General features: G+C 45.2%; 2 protein-coding genes across 3 annotated transcripts in view; one reads left to right on the top strand and one right to left on the bottom strand.

Moving 5' to 3' along the window:
• The window catches only part of necab1 (N-terminal EF-hand calcium binding protein 1), a gene marked incomplete at its 5' end in the record, with an annotated part of 25080 nt that extends 23749 nt beyond the window's left edge, over positions 1-1331 (bottom strand). Inside the window, one exon of the mRNA XM_084484980.1 lies at positions 1245-1331. Coding sequence (XP_084341106.1) covers positions 1245-1331 — 87 coding nt within the window. The remainder of the gene's footprint in view (positions 1-1244) is intronic.
• A 1290-nt stretch (positions 1332-2621) lies between these two features.
• Positions 2622-14932, top strand: tmem64 (transmembrane protein 64). Of its 2 annotated transcripts, XR_014639430.1 has the most exons (4): positions 2622-4092; positions 10137-10292; positions 11647-12484; positions 12825-14932. XR_014639430.1 is itself a non-coding variant. In XM_084485084.1 (3 exons), exons 1-3 carry the CDS (start codon positions 3382-3384, stop codon positions 11842-11844), a joined length of 1065 nt encoding a protein of 354 aa, XP_084341210.1. In that variant the 5' UTR covers positions 2622-3381; the 3' UTR covers positions 11845-12817. The 2 variants fall into 2 exon arrangements, 1 of the variants encoding a protein (XP_084341210.1); XM_084485084.1 differs by lacking the exon at positions 12825-14932 and having other exon boundaries at positions 11647-12817.
• The last annotated feature ends 277 nt before the right edge of the window (positions 14933-15209 follow it).

Consider the following 15209-nt stretch of genomic DNA (forward strand, 5'->3'; position numbering starts at 1 on the left):
TCCCTCTCCTCTCGCATCCACTTGCCTCCTTCGTCACCTCTCCTCATCCCTCATCTCCCCCCAATTTCCCCCCAACGCTCCTCTTTCCTCCTCTCCTCTTCTCTCAGCTCCTCTGCTCTCTTCTCCTCTCATGTCATCAACTCTCCTCTGAAATCCTCTCCTCTCCTCTTATTTACTTCATGCTCCTCTACTCCTCATTTGTGTCCTGCTCTCTAATATCCTAGAATTATCCTATTGGGAGTATCAAATCGATTGGTCTAAAATATATACAAGAACAAACAAACGATAAAAAAGCTTTCCATCTGCACCCCCACGCCATCAACAAACAACAGCGTGTATACCGTTCAAAAGAAGTGAAAACATGTGTGTCCCCGCCGCCTTGGGGTTATGTTGAAACGATACGGCAGCTGACACACGCAGCAAAGAAAGCAGATCGAAGAACTCGGAGAGAGCGAGAGAGACGCCAGGAATGACACCACTCAGGGGGGGGGAGAGGACCTATAAATCCTCGGGTCACATCTCATCTGCGTATTTCTCCTTGGTTACACACGCGTGATGGGGGCAAAGGAGAGAGGGAAACACATCCTTAAGTGGTGCATAGGAAGCCTGCAAAGACAGGGATCTGTGGCGGGTCATGCTCTCTGGAGAGAAGCACAAAAGCAATTTTATTTGTAGTAATGATACGCGTTATTGCTATCGGCCATCTGTTTCTATGGTGTGTTCTTTTTATAGATTTACTGATCCTATTTGACTTATTTCTCATGCAATTGAAATTGCATGGTTGCACATTTGGATTATGATATATGTATAAGCACGCATGGCTCAAAAAAGAGAATCGAAATTGTAACTAATCTTAGAAAGAAAAAGTTGCCTTGTTTGTACCCAAACAGAGCATAGAAAAAAAGATAGTTTAACGTTGTAATCAATTCAATTTACTGATGGTTGGCCAGCCCGTATACAAGTACTATGGGACGTTCAATTGAAAGCTCTGCCATGTTAAATCCACATACTTCATCTACAGCAAGGACAATTGGAACAATTAAACAGTGAGGTTAATTAAATGTATCATAACAATCATGATGATTTCCATTTCATATAGAAAGGTATAACACAAATTTCCAAAACTAAAATCACCTTAACTAACCAGGGCCTGAAGTTTAGTTCACGTCGATAATAAAACAAAAACGCCCATAATAACGTTTATATAGAATGTGTACACAAACACAGCTGCAGCCTATACTTACATCAAGAAAAATTGACATTCCTTTTTTTAGCTCGAGTGGAGAGCCCGCTTCTTCAGAAATGGACTGTACCTCTTCGGAACTATCCATTCTCGATTGTATTTCCTATAATAATAAATGCACTAATGAATGTATGTGAGTCAATGCCTTTTTAAAAATCCACTCAGATGAAACGTTGCTTTAGAGCGTGCGTTGGTCACAGCGTCCACACTCTGCATGGGTGAGTCTAAACTCTGCTGTGCCGCAGGTTGTTTAATGCGCGTCTCTGTATTCGTTTGAGCGCGTCCCACGTCCGATGACGACCACACGCAAGATGCTCGCCGCAGGTGGAATCATTTTAAAATATCTAATATTTTGAATCACAATATTCTAAAGAGAAAAATATGGGGACGTGAATTATTTTTTAGAAGCTATTGAATGATACATTTGAGTAACTGGACATCTTGGCCTTTTTTTATATAAAGGAATTGTTTGAATTATTGATTGAAGTATTCTATTCAGGCCATAATGATGTTAATAATTATGGTGTCAAGGATTCACTTCAGCAAAACTATGATAGATTCATAAATATATAAAATATATAGGCTACTTGTAGTTCCTACATTGTCTTTTGAGAATAAACATGCTCTTAAAAGAGATTCATGAGGATGCAGTAGTTGAGTGAACATAGGGATTCGATATAATAAGAGGGATGTTAAATTTATTTTATACATTTCTTACCCTATCCTCTAGACCTGAACAGAAATGTTGATGAAAAACGCCGAGATATGCCGGTTACTATTGCCTCAAACATTCGACTGATTATTCTGGCGACTACCAGGAAAACTGTTTCAAACAGTTCCATCTACTGGATATCTTGGAAAGCACACACATGCGCTAAGCAAAACAAAATACCTTTATGTTGGCGCACAAAAAAGATGATATGCCTGTGTATCAGGTGAATTGTTGTGGTTGTTATACGCGTTTATAATGCAATGCCACAAACATATAGGCCTACACTTGCTCTGTTTTCGAAGGGATCACGCTCCTCGTCATATGGGATAAACGGGATGATACAAAATAGTATAAAGTCATATCATAATTTATGCGGGGTAGAAATATATGTTACGGACGGGCACAAATATATACTGTATGTATAATAAACCAATCAATCCCAAATATTTCTCCCACTCTCCTAATTATCATTCGGGAGAGTGCTAGTTACAGTTGATCTAATTGTACGGGAACGCGCCACAGTTCGTACATTTTTACTTGAACGCGGCACAATCCCAACGAAATGTCGCGTTCTCGCGATGTAGTTCGCAGCCTTCTGGTTGGATAAGAGCAGTAACGGTCACGTGGGTATTGATATTTGGCATTCTGGGACACAAACAGTGGTGGGTATGAATACAGCTCCAACAGTGTCCACGGTGGAAAGCGAAGCGAGAAATAAGACACACAGCTGGAGACCAAAACAAACAGCGTCGCTTTCCACGACTTCTGTGCGCAGATTTTCACCGGAGCGGGAAACGGGAGACCGGAGGTCTGTTTCAGAGCATTGACTCCACGATGGACAGGGGGATGTTGTTATCCATGCAGCCTGCTAGCTAACGCCGAGAGTTAGTTAGCGAAGACTGATGCTACTGTTAGCTGGATGAAGAGATCAGGGCTTGAGCTGAAGTCTTAAAAGTAGAACTCCATCGCCGTCCTACCTTAAAGCCGTTCCAGGGTAATGGCTTACTCCTTTGACCATTGACCCCTGACACTTTCTTCTCAGTTCATACTTCTCCTATTTACCATCATTCATTGAGTCGAGACTAAAGTGCAAATAATTCGCAATGACAACGGGGTATAAGACGTGCATCTCAGAATGTCTTTATGAAAATGGCATTCATAATTCATTCAGCTGGAAGGGTTCCCAGCTCGTTTACCCGAGATAAAAGTGACCTATCGTAACGCCCACACAGATGTAGGGGACTGGTCTCTGGTTCACCACAGACCCATTACAAAGCGATGGCGTACGAGTGAAGCCATCTGTTCACAACACTTTAACTTGCTTGGAACGAGCTAGAATGTCCCACTGGACTCCTTGAGTCACATCTGTCTTCGTCGCATACGGGTCGTCTGAGCTCGTCCCCAAACCCAATCCACGGGGGCCAATATGTGGTTGGCAGGGTCCACTACCCTGCATCTGGGCACCAAGCTCGCCAAACATGCCGTAGGCAAAGCTCAGATACAGATCAACCGCTGGCTCCAGAGGTCTGCTACCGACGAGTGTGACAAAATTGACATATTGATATGCAGCGCCTTCGAGGAGAGAACAGCGGGCAACGGGAAGTCCGAAGTCGGGGACTCTGAAGTTAACATCGGCGATGGCGTGTCTTTCACCGGCGTCGGGGAGTCTCGTCATCCGTGCTGCATCACCGCCTGCTGCTTCAAGAGCGCCGTGCTTGCGTGCATCCTCACGGCCATGTGTTTCTCTTCCGTGGCCCTGGTGCGGCAGTATCTCAAGGACCTGCTGCTTTGGGTGGAGGGCTTGGACAGCGCCGTGGGTGCCTTGCTGTTCATCGTCGGGTTGATCCTCGTGTCGTTCCCCTGTAGCTGGGGGTATATTGTGCTCAACGTGGCGGCGGGGTACCTGTACGGATTTGTGCTGGGCTTGGGACTTGTCATGGTGGGTGTGTTGATCGGGACCTTCGTGGCGCACCTTGTGTGCAAGCGGCTGCTGACCGAGTGGGTGCTGAACAAGGTCGGGAACAGCGAGCAGCTGAGCGCCGTCATACGAGTGGTGGAGGGAGGGAGCGGACTCAAAGTTGTGGCCTTATCAAGACTGACACCCATACCGTTTGGGCTCCAAAATGCAGTTTTTTCGGTGAGTTAAATATATGTGTGTGTGTGTGTGTGTGTGTGTGTGTGTGTGTGTGTGTGTGTGTGTGTGTGTGTGTGTGTGTGTGTGTGTGTGTGTGTGTGTGTGTGTGTGTGTGTGTGTGTGTGTGTGTGTGTGTGTGTGTGGCTGTGTACAACGTTTTACCTACCTCTTTGGCTTATAATGTAAATGTTGTGATTATTATTATTAGCATCACCATCCACCCTGTTATATGTATTCATTTGTCTACATTGCATCCCGCCTGGCACACTTGGATAATGTGATTTAAATGTTTTGTATCATAAGTTAGTATTCCTATCCTTCCTTGTTCTGGGACATCTATAACAGCCACAAAGGTTATTGGCAATGCAAATAAGATGTCGCCATGTCAATTAAAGTAATATTATAGTGTGTGTGTGTGTGTGTGTGTGTGTGTGTGTGTGTGTGTGTGTGTGTGTGTGTGTGTGTGTCACACCTGACAACCATGGACAACCAATGTGGACACCCAGACATGGATCCTATACGTTAAGGCAAAACAGTTCACACCCCAACGTAATAAATATTCTCAGTCCTATCTATGCCTAAGGTTTGGTCCCTTGGACATCCCTAGATGTCCCTAAGTTATGCGTTACGTTAGCAACACACGCTGTAGCAACACAGGAAGGACAACATGCAGTTACATCCAAACGGAGGCAATCAATACTTTATATTTAGAGTACAGAGATAAGGATGAATCCATACTCTCTGGCCAGCAATCGGTTAAGTCAATTATTTTTTATTTGTTGTAGTCAAACAATAAAGTCTGCTTCCCGGAAGTCTCCTTAGTGATTCTTCATTCTCCATTTAATATATTTAATATTTATTTTTTTAACACTAATCATACCACTTAAATCCGTCTTTCTTTCATCAGATTACTATGAATTATCATTCTTAAGTAATTATAAAAACGCATTATTCTGAAGAACATTGTGAAGCATTTTATTTTTTAAATGTAACATGGACATATTCTGGAGTTGAACAGGGAGTGCCTAAGGAAACATGGTCTCACTGAACTTGTTCAGCTGCACTGCCTCAAATTCAAAGTTTAATCTAAGTAAGCCTGAAATCGTAGCCTAGCTGTAGACACTGCACCCAGTCAGCCCTATTCATGTTGGTGATCCCGGAGTTCTGGCCAAATTATAGGTCAAGGTAACGTAACACCGTGCTCTGCAAACAGAAAAGGTTAAGCCCTCTCCCAGTAGAACGTCTTTCTGCAACAACAGCACTGTACCTCTCACATCTGCCCTCCCTTCACCCCAGACCAGTGACCTTCATGCACAACATCAATGATTTATTCTGTCTGCTCTTCCCTCAGTGATATCTGTAAATAGTACGAGTCATGAATGAGGTCTGTCTGTGGCAGCAGATCGGTTCGAAGGTTATTGGTTGAGCAGAGGATGGGATTCTTAATATATCAGTGGTACCTAGACAGAACATGTTGAGGGGCAGAGACTGCAGTGGGTCCATACTAACCCCTTAGCTGTTAAGCTTTCTCTTTTTCATGTTAAGGCAAAGCAGTAAATAGGAATAAGGCAAATTCACCATGAGCCCAAGACCTATTAAAAGGATTGAAATCTGCCCATGAGGTGAATTGAAGAGATGAAAGTACTATATTCAACTAAATGACTAATATTGTAAAGATGCCAAAAGGCCTGTCATTGTATAAGCCAGTAAATGAGTGAACACCAGTCATCGTGCCTGCACACGATTGTCATTGCTCACTTAATCATACATTGACCTGCTGCATGCTTTCATTAGTGGCATTACTATGGAAACCTAGACTATGGAAACCTCGCATTACTATGGAAACCTAAACAAAGACACACACATCCAATGTGTTCTCTTGAAAAATAAGTGCTGCTGGGCTGGCAGACCAACACATGTTGATAAAGCCCAAACTTGTGTTTTATTGCATTTATAAATCTGGTTCTGTTTCTGGTTACCCAATTCCTGTTACTATTGGATATGACATCCCCCATGGCTCCTAGAATTACAGATGGCATGAAAGGGAAGGTTTTATCTTGGTGATGGTTTCATACTGGTCAGACAGCATTTTTCATTTAATCTCTAATCAGTCTAGTACATCAAGTTACACTGGCTGGCTAAAATGGCTGGGTAGTCAACTGTAAATATTTTATCACTGGTTTTCCCCATCGCAGAATTCATCTTGTGAGGTTGAGCCTATAGCCGTAGTTCCAGCTTGCTGGTGGCTATTGCATGCTTCACTCATCTGACACACTGGACGCCCTTGATGACTCCCGGCAACAAGCAATCACGGTCTTTGTTCCTCTGGGTTTCACAACAGCCAGTCGACTTGACTGCATCAACTCCACTCACTTTTCGAGAGCAGGGATGAGCTTACATTGGAGGGATCACCGTTTAACTTAAAATAATCTCCCTGAATAAACATGAAGTTCCCTTCCTAAGTTGACCAAGAGCCTGTTGGGGGTGGTTATTCTGGTTGAGATGGGTCTATGTCCTGGAAAAACTCAGTTTTTATAGAAGCCTTTTTTTGTTATGTTTTACTCCTTGCTGTTCCCGCGCCTGTATAAAAACATGAGAACATTGAGCTCAATTACCACATGAGATAGATCTTTATCAATCAACGCTTGCAATACTCTCAAACTCTAATACTACTCACCCACTGTGGTAATAATCAGCACCAACTAATTGAAATGAATAAAATCAACCAAAAAAAACCAAGTTGTTCCAATTTCAACCTGCATGTGAACTGGATAATCTGGTCAAGGCGTGCCGCGTCACATCACCGCTCCTTCTAATCAGTCAAAGGGGATTGGAACGCCATCCTCTCCCAACCGATGAGTCTTGTTCCACCGTACAGTACACTGTGAAGCATCTTCGCTCCGGTGGAAGGAGAGACCATCAGTGTGGAGTGTGCACTGGAGGAGGAGGAGGAGGGCGGGGAGGGGGATGAGAGCCAGGCCCGTCAGAAACGAGGTTAATAAGCTGTAGCTCGCCTCCCGCGCGCTCTCTCTCTCACGTGCCCTCTCTTGGGCTCTCTCACCGGCTCCTGCCCTCTTGCTCTCTCTTTCGTGCTCTCATTCTCTCTCGCTCTTGGCCTCTCCACCCCTTCGACAAACTCCCCGGCTCCCCTTTCAGTCACAGAACCACACCAGGGATTTCCAAACCGAGCTCAGCCTCGTCTCACGTCGGCAGTCATTACTCCATGGCCATTATTCGGCCTGGTTGAAATTGTCTTAATCATCTCCTTCACACAATGGGCGTGCAGTGGGCACCACCAGCACATTAGAAACCCTGAGGAGGGTTTTCAAAGGGGTCATAACCATGCATTTTCAGTGCCTTGAATATTAAGGCAACGTTCACACCTATAATCTGGTAGGCTCAGATTCAGGGGGGGGGGAGTTTATACTTGGACTTGTTGCACTGTTCATTGGGTACAGTTAGCGTTTACACCCTACTTGGTTAGCGAACCGAACGTTGTGAACAAAATGCCTTGCGATGGAGTTATTTGCTCACGTATTGAAAAAGGGAGGGAAACTCGAATTTTCTGCTGCTAAATATTTTACATAATTTAGAAAAGCACTCAAGGGTTTTTTTTGATGTGTCTCCACATCTGTGGGATTTTATCAGCCCCTTCTGCATTCAGCCATTTTAACTGGGCTGATTGATGCTGTACATCAAAATGCTTTGCTTTGGGCATGGATTATTGTAAATATATAAGACCCAAGTTTATCCAAATAATGTAGTAAACGATGGCATTGCTTAACCCTGCCACCAGGGTTACAGAATCAGGTAGGATGATGCTCGTGGTTGCATGGTCTGTCCTTGGTAAGCACTTTCTGTGGACGTGGCTGCATTTCAAAGTGCCCCTTCTTTCTTTTCTGCTGAAAGTGAATGCTGCATTAATGCCGGTAACCCAAAACTACACACAAACAGAAACTGCAACGCTTGGCAAAACAATGGGATGCTATTGAAGGAAGACTTTGCACAGGTTTTCAGGATGAGGTTGTAATATTATCTCTGTAATATTATCACACAGCTATCCTGGCCTCATCCATTTTGTGGTGCTTAAATAGATGGCAAATGAGTTCTTAAATAGGCTGTGACAATTCGCCACGTGCTCACCTGCTGGGTGGTTTGTGGTTTTGGTGTCGGCTTACCCTCGCTTATGGCATTTCTTTATTAACACGAAAAACAAAATCGCTATTCATACCATGATATGGAAACTAGGTCAAACATTTGGTTATGTATATCCGGATGTTGTGTTGAAACAGGCTTCATTGTGTGTCTGCGTTGTGCGAGTTCTGCAAGCCGCAGGACTTTGGAATTCACCGGGGCTAGCTGTAAAAATACCCATTGGTGTCCCTGCCCTGACCGAGCCTGGGACGTCCATGGCCCTGGCCAAGTTGTAAGAGTCACGACAGCTGCAGAAGAGCTCTACACAGATGCTTGACTAGGAGGAGGGCAGGCATGCGCTCCTCACAGCACAGGGAGAAGGCAGCGCGAGTGAGGTCATTGCTCTACAGCGGCTCACTTATAAGACGTTGTCAGATTGCCTTTTAGAGGGCGTCATACTCCTGTATTATTTCCAAGTGCGATGGATAATTGTCGCAGCAACGTCACAGAGGAATTTGATTTGATCCTTTTGGGATTGAACTGTGCCACATGGAAACGCTGGCCAGCCGTTCCCGTTGCAGGCTATAAAAGATGGGGAGGGGGGAACATGATATCATACCGGTGGCATGTTACATGTTAAGGCAGCTCCCTTTTCCTTTTAAACAAACAAACATAATGGGGCGTTTTACAATCTATCGACATAGATTGTCGAATGGGTGAATATTAATATGACTGGAAGTGCGCTTCAAGAGGTGCTTCCCTTTCTGCATAGGCGAGAAGACACAGCAGTGTGTTGGAGAGGGATTAGACGCCGATCCGCGTGGCGCGTTCACGCGGTGTGGACAGCGCTCATCTTTTGAAGCAGACACCCCAGCGTCGAGGCGAGATGGTTAAATGACGATGGCTAGTATTAAATCGAGTAGCCGTCTGTTGTACACACAACCTTTTTGATAATGGCGCAGTTTAAGTTAAAGTTTAACGTGGGTTACTATCTGTGCCGCCGGGTGACCGCATCCATTAGGACTGTCGCACCCTTGCTGGGTCTCTGCTGGGCCTTTTTTTTTTACTGTTTTACTGTTTTACCGGCATAGCTGATAACGCCTAGGCAGCTGGCACACATGCTTGCCCCGATGCCCCCCATCGTGACACCTGCGTCAGTCACACGCACCTTGGTAACGGAGGCGGTGCCAAGGTCGTGTCCACCCACACAAAGCACTCGTTTGTCATCCCTACGGGTCGGATGAACGGTGACACGTAGCCTCGTTGATTATTGAGTACAGTTGTGCCGGGGACTAGCGGGGCGCTGGGGCGCGGCGGGGCCATCGTGACCGTAGTGCAGGGCTGTTATCAGCGTGTACTTTGAGCTTATTGTTTTGTGTATCTCTGTGGAGGGGGTAATAATAAAATAGGACTGTTACTATGCTCTCCCTGTTGGTGTTAATGCAATGTGTGTTTTAGTCCTGAAGCGAAATGGCTTTAAAGGTGACATTATTATACCACCAGGTGTGGGTGTGATTAGCCATTACAAGCCGTTTTGAACATCTTCTGACATCACAGGTGGGCGTGTCCACCTGTCCATCTTGTAATGGGTAATCACACTCACCCCTGGTGGTATAATAATGTCACCTTTAAGAACGGCGACACAGCCTGCATGTGAAAGCCTGCCATGTTAGCCTGTCTTGTCATCATGCCTTGTCATCTTTGTTATTTTTGTCCTCATTGGTCTGTCTTGTCGTAAATGTTTCTGTTGTAATTTGTTGCCCCTGGGCTCCCTTGTAAAAGAGATTTCAACATCTCAATGGGACTGTTATTGAGTCAGACGATTTCAATCTGGGTGTGTTGCGTTGTGTCTATCCATCCATTTGTAAACCTAACCCGGAACCCATTCCTCCCCCCCCCCCCCCCCCCCTCAGATCACAGACGTGTCCTTGCCAAACTACCTGGTGGCGTCCTCGGTGGGCCTGCTGCCCACCCAGGTGCTCAACTCCTACCTGGGCACCACGCTGCGCACCATGGAGGACGTCATCGCCGAGCAGAGGGTCAGCGGGTACCTGGTCTTCAGCCTGCAGGTGCGCACGCACACACACACACACACCGCCGCGCCCCCCCCGCCTCCAGGCTGTCCTCCTCGCACATCTTCACATTCCTCCAACCCTGTAAAAATACAAACCCAACGGCTGACATCATTTCGAGTTTCGCTTGAGACAATAGAGGGCCTGTTGACGAGACTGTTCCACCTGCCAAGCGGCTCAGAGGAATGTGATGAGACACCGTGAGAAACAGGTGGAGACGCTGGAGCACACCTGTCATACGGTGTCTGTCCCGTTCAGTGGCAATCTTAGCCCTTTGGGGGCTCCAGGCAAAGGTGAAAGGTTGTTGACGGGGGGGCGCAGGCGACTGAGTGTTGGATTGTGGGCGGACAGGATTGTTGAGGGGGGGGGGGGGGCTGGCGTAGCGAAGATGATGATTGCTTTGCGCGTTAGCAGGAAGACCGTCAATGCGTAATTGGACATCCTGGCGCTGCTATTATTATTCGGGATTTTTATGAAAACAATAGATATGGTGAAAAAAATATAAAGAGGGCATTTTGGGGGCCCCAAAAGGCCTCTATGGGGCCTGGGGCTCCAGGCAAGTGCCTGGTTTGCCTAACAGTACGGCCCGCCCCTGGTCCCGTTGCCCTCAGACGCAAAAGGCTTCACATTCTCTTATACAGGAAGCATAGTGTCACCGCTCACATTCTCATACCCACACACTTACGCAAACACTACCGTGTTTACCTATTTCTACTCAACCCCCTTGGACCAGAATTGATCATTTGTGTGTTGGGAGACGAGCTGAACTCTCGCTGTCGCTGTCGCTCACGCTCGCTGGCTCAAAAAACGACCAAACGCGCAGCCTTTTCATTTACCAAGTGTTTTAAGTATAAGAAGAGGAAGGTTTTGTGGGAATGATGACTGCCTCAGGATTTATTGAGGGCAATTAGTTTCTGTGATGGATTGTATGTTATCCCTGCTGCCAGCCAATGCTAAAATACCTGGGCTGGAAGTTTTAAAATGACTAGGCCCGAAAATTGTTAAACCTTCTTCTCACAAGACTAAGTAATGCGGCGTGGATTCCTTCAACTGGTCTGCTCGGGGACATTTTCTAAATGTCTTCGTTAAGTGTTTCCAGTCAATGCCTTTACTGAAAAGTCCCAGTTGCAGTTAAACCTGAATTCACTCATTAATTCCCCCCCCCCCCCCAGCAACCCAAAGGTAATTATGAAGTTATGTTTCCTTGATGAACGACAAAGCATTCATCGGATGTAGTTGTTTTACTAACATGTCTCATTCACCAGGTGAGTCCTGTACCGCCCAAATATCGGCATGGTTTTGATTCCCCCTCTGCCCCCCCCCTCCCTCCGCCACCCCTTTCCCCGTGCAGATCGTCATCAGCATCGGCCTGATGTTCTACGTGGTCCACCGCGCCCAGCTGGAGCTGAACGCCGCCATCGCCGCCTGCCAGATGGAGCTCAAGAGCTCGCGCATGAACGGCGCCTCCGCCAACCACGGCGGCTTCAGCTACTGCAGCAAGCGGGCTGCCGCCCTGGCCAACAGCGGGACCTGCGTCAACGTGGTGTGAGAGGCCTGACCCCTCTCCCCTCTCTCCCCCCTCTCCCTCTCACCCAACACCCCCCCCCCCCTCCACCCTCCAACACACGGTCTACTGCACACTGGACTGCCGGCCACGAGACGGACGCTAAAGAGAGGGGCCGCTGCCGCCGCCGCCGCCGTGCGTGCCTCCCTGTTAACCTCAAACTACACAAATAAGGGCAAAGAGTTTCCACGACTAACGGTTCCGAAACAAAGAACGTGTTTTTTTTTTTTGTTGTTTTTTTTTTAAACAGAAGTGATTCGTCACAGAGAGCGACCAATCACTGCTCTCTACGGCGGCACATTTTTATGCAGACATTGTACTGATGTCCGGGGGGCAGGGGGAGGTGTGTGTGTGTGTGTGTGTGTGTGTGTGTGTGTGTGTGTGTGTGTGTGTGTGTGTGTGTGTGTGTGTGTGTGTGTGTGTGTGTGTGTGTGTGTGTGTGTGTGTGTGTGTGTGTGTGAGAGAGATCCGTCAAGGGACGGAAAAGGACAGGAACGCCGGTGGGATGGGGCGGCGGTCTGTGAGGTGTACTGCACTACCCTCAGCCCCGTCATATCGCTGCTTGCTCAGCTCTGTTCCAGGAGTTGTCGAGGGAACACTAACCGTTCACGAGCAGAACTGCAAGGTAACAAGAAACAGATTTGCATACACAATGAATGTGCATCTAGGGACTTCCTCCACAGAGGAACGGGGGGGTTTCCTTTGCAGAGTCAAAATGATGACCACCTATGCACCTTTTCACAACGCATCCACAACCCGTCGACACCATCCCCCCCCCCCCCCCCGCCGCCTAAACAGTTTCCTTGTTTGCGTCAGGGAGTATCTGTATTCAACGCTAATTGACATGGCTGTATGTTTATTGATTTGGTATTTCTCTTGAATTGTAATTTTTTTGTATTCTTGGTTTGCTTGGGCGTAGTCTCAGTATTACTGGATCGTTGTTTTTTTTTTGTGTGTGTTCTTAGGCTGTGAGGAACAGATGGGAGGAAGAGCTAAAATTCCCAGCAGGAATTTTTTTAAATGTCCTGCCAGGACAGCTGAAGTGCAGCATGATTCCCGCTCCGCCCAGTGCAGCGCCCCTCTCTTAAGTTAAAACACATTTTTCCTTTTTACCTAGATGCTGTTTTATTTTTTTTTTATATATATATATATATATATATATTCGGTTGGAAATCGTTTTCGAAGAGTTTGATTTTTGTTCTCTCTCTTTTATTTATTTACAGATGAATTTAGGAATTCCTCCGCTATTGCTTGGACTAGGCTTGGTAGGTGTACCACACAGACCTTGTTGTGCAATGTACCGGTGAACAAGCACCATGAATGTTATACATTAGTTCCGAAGCCAAAACTAAACGCAGTTAAGCACAGTGAAGGATAGCCGGTTATGGGGGAATTTTTGGTTTTGGTTTAATTTCTTCAGTGACCTTATTAGATGTTCATGCCAGATGAGATGTTATTTTTAATAAGTGCCATATAGAGGCGATGCGTATCAGGTGCCATGGTATTTCCTGCTACTTCAGTTGAGGGGACATGTGACTTATCATATTTCTATGTACCTGCTATTGTTGGCAAGATTTGATGATAATTTATATGTGAACTTTTTGTTTTTACCTTACCAATCCAGCAGTGAAGCTCCATTTTTTTTACTTTGATTTAATTTTTATTTACGATCCACAACCTTACCTTAAATATAGTTTCATACTGCCCGGTGAAATTGCAGCCAAGTTTGACAGTCCTGGTTGGTCATAGAGGCTGACAATCAAACCCAATATGGACACTTATCGATGAATGTGATCATATTATTTTCTATTATTAGATATATTATTGTAATGCTGCTCCTCAGTCGTTGTCTCACAGATAATTAAGGGCTCCTCTATCCACATTATCTGTCTTCACCTCCCTGTTTATACACACACCTGAAAAATGTTCACAACATTTTTCACAATCAGTCTATTTTGAGGTTTGGTTTTTTTCAAAAACAGGCAAAAATTAAATGCGCACCCAAATACATTCCATGCTGTATCTTCTAAAAGCTGTAGAAAATGTTTGACATTCATTCTTTTATGTCTAGATGGCATTTACCTTTTTTAATTGGTGTCTGAACACATCAATAGTGTCAAATTGCCAGTGTATCCAATAATTGGTTTTAAGGAACCCATAATTAGTGATCCTATAAGTCATTATCTCTGCTTCAAAAATACATTTGATCGGTTCCTTATTCAAACGTAGTGGATCAAATGAGTACATTCCCGGGATTTCTGGATCAGCCTCTCTTCCATGCCTGTAATGTGATTTAAGATCTTGAATTATATTCCCAAACGCCCCCCCCTCCCCCCCCTCTCCTAAATGTACAGCGTGTTTACGGTATGTTTAGCGATCAAACTATTGCTCCTCCTTTTGCATGAAGAGTTGCCTTTGTCCACCCGGTGGTAACACCAGCGTTGTGCTCTCGGGATCATGTTGGAGCGTTGGCTTCCCCCTGGAGGGTCCTCCTGCTCCAGGCTTGTGGACAGAAGAGGCTCGTGTGGAAACACCAGTCAGCTGCTTCAACGCAGAACGGGTTTGTGTAGTTGAACGGGACTACAATGCCGCAGACGGGTCGGAACAGTGTTTCATCCAACAGCACAGAGGGAGATATATGTAACCAGCCATGCATCATGTTTTTTAGGATTCAACTGGATTTTTTGAGGTTGTGGAGAATTTCTGTAAAAAAAAAAAAGGAGCAGTTTGTACACTAAAGGCTTCAAGTATTCTTTGGTCAGCTCAGCTGTAGTTACTTAGATATAGTTATGCAACAACCTATTCCTAAAGGACGTGTATTTCATAGATATTGATGCAAGACTTGAGGCTGGGCTGTAAAACTGCACATTTAAACTGTTGGTACCAAGGGAAATGAATATATAAATGAATATAAGAGGCTCACAGGGGTACTATGAAACAAATTACTTCTAAACCTGTATCAAGTGCATTACACATAAACTGTATTTTGTAAAACAGAATTTTTACAGACAGTGTATGAATATTGATATTTATCACTGTACAATGCTTGTTCAGTGTTATTTATGGGAGAGAAATAAAACATTCACTTTCTTTAAAATGTGGTTTATTTTATGCATATCTTACTGACCATCCTTAAAGTTCTTCCCGGCTTCCTTGATATAGAATGATCCCATTTAAATATTTAATTTTGAAAATGAAAAGAATCAAGAAAAGAATGAGTTGAACGGAATTCAATCCGAGAAAATATGTTCTGCAACGCTACAAACATAAACACTGAACATTTGTCCAATAACACAACAGACAAAAACCCCGACCCCAACTAACCCTTGAATCTCACTTTTCTCCCAGCT

The sequence above is a fragment of the Micromesistius poutassou genome (genome assembly GCF_964030765.1).
Source record: "Micromesistius poutassou genome assembly, chromosome: 20".
NCBI classification, from domain to species: Eukaryota; Metazoa; Chordata; class Actinopteri; order Gadiformes; family Gadidae; genus Micromesistius; species Micromesistius poutassou.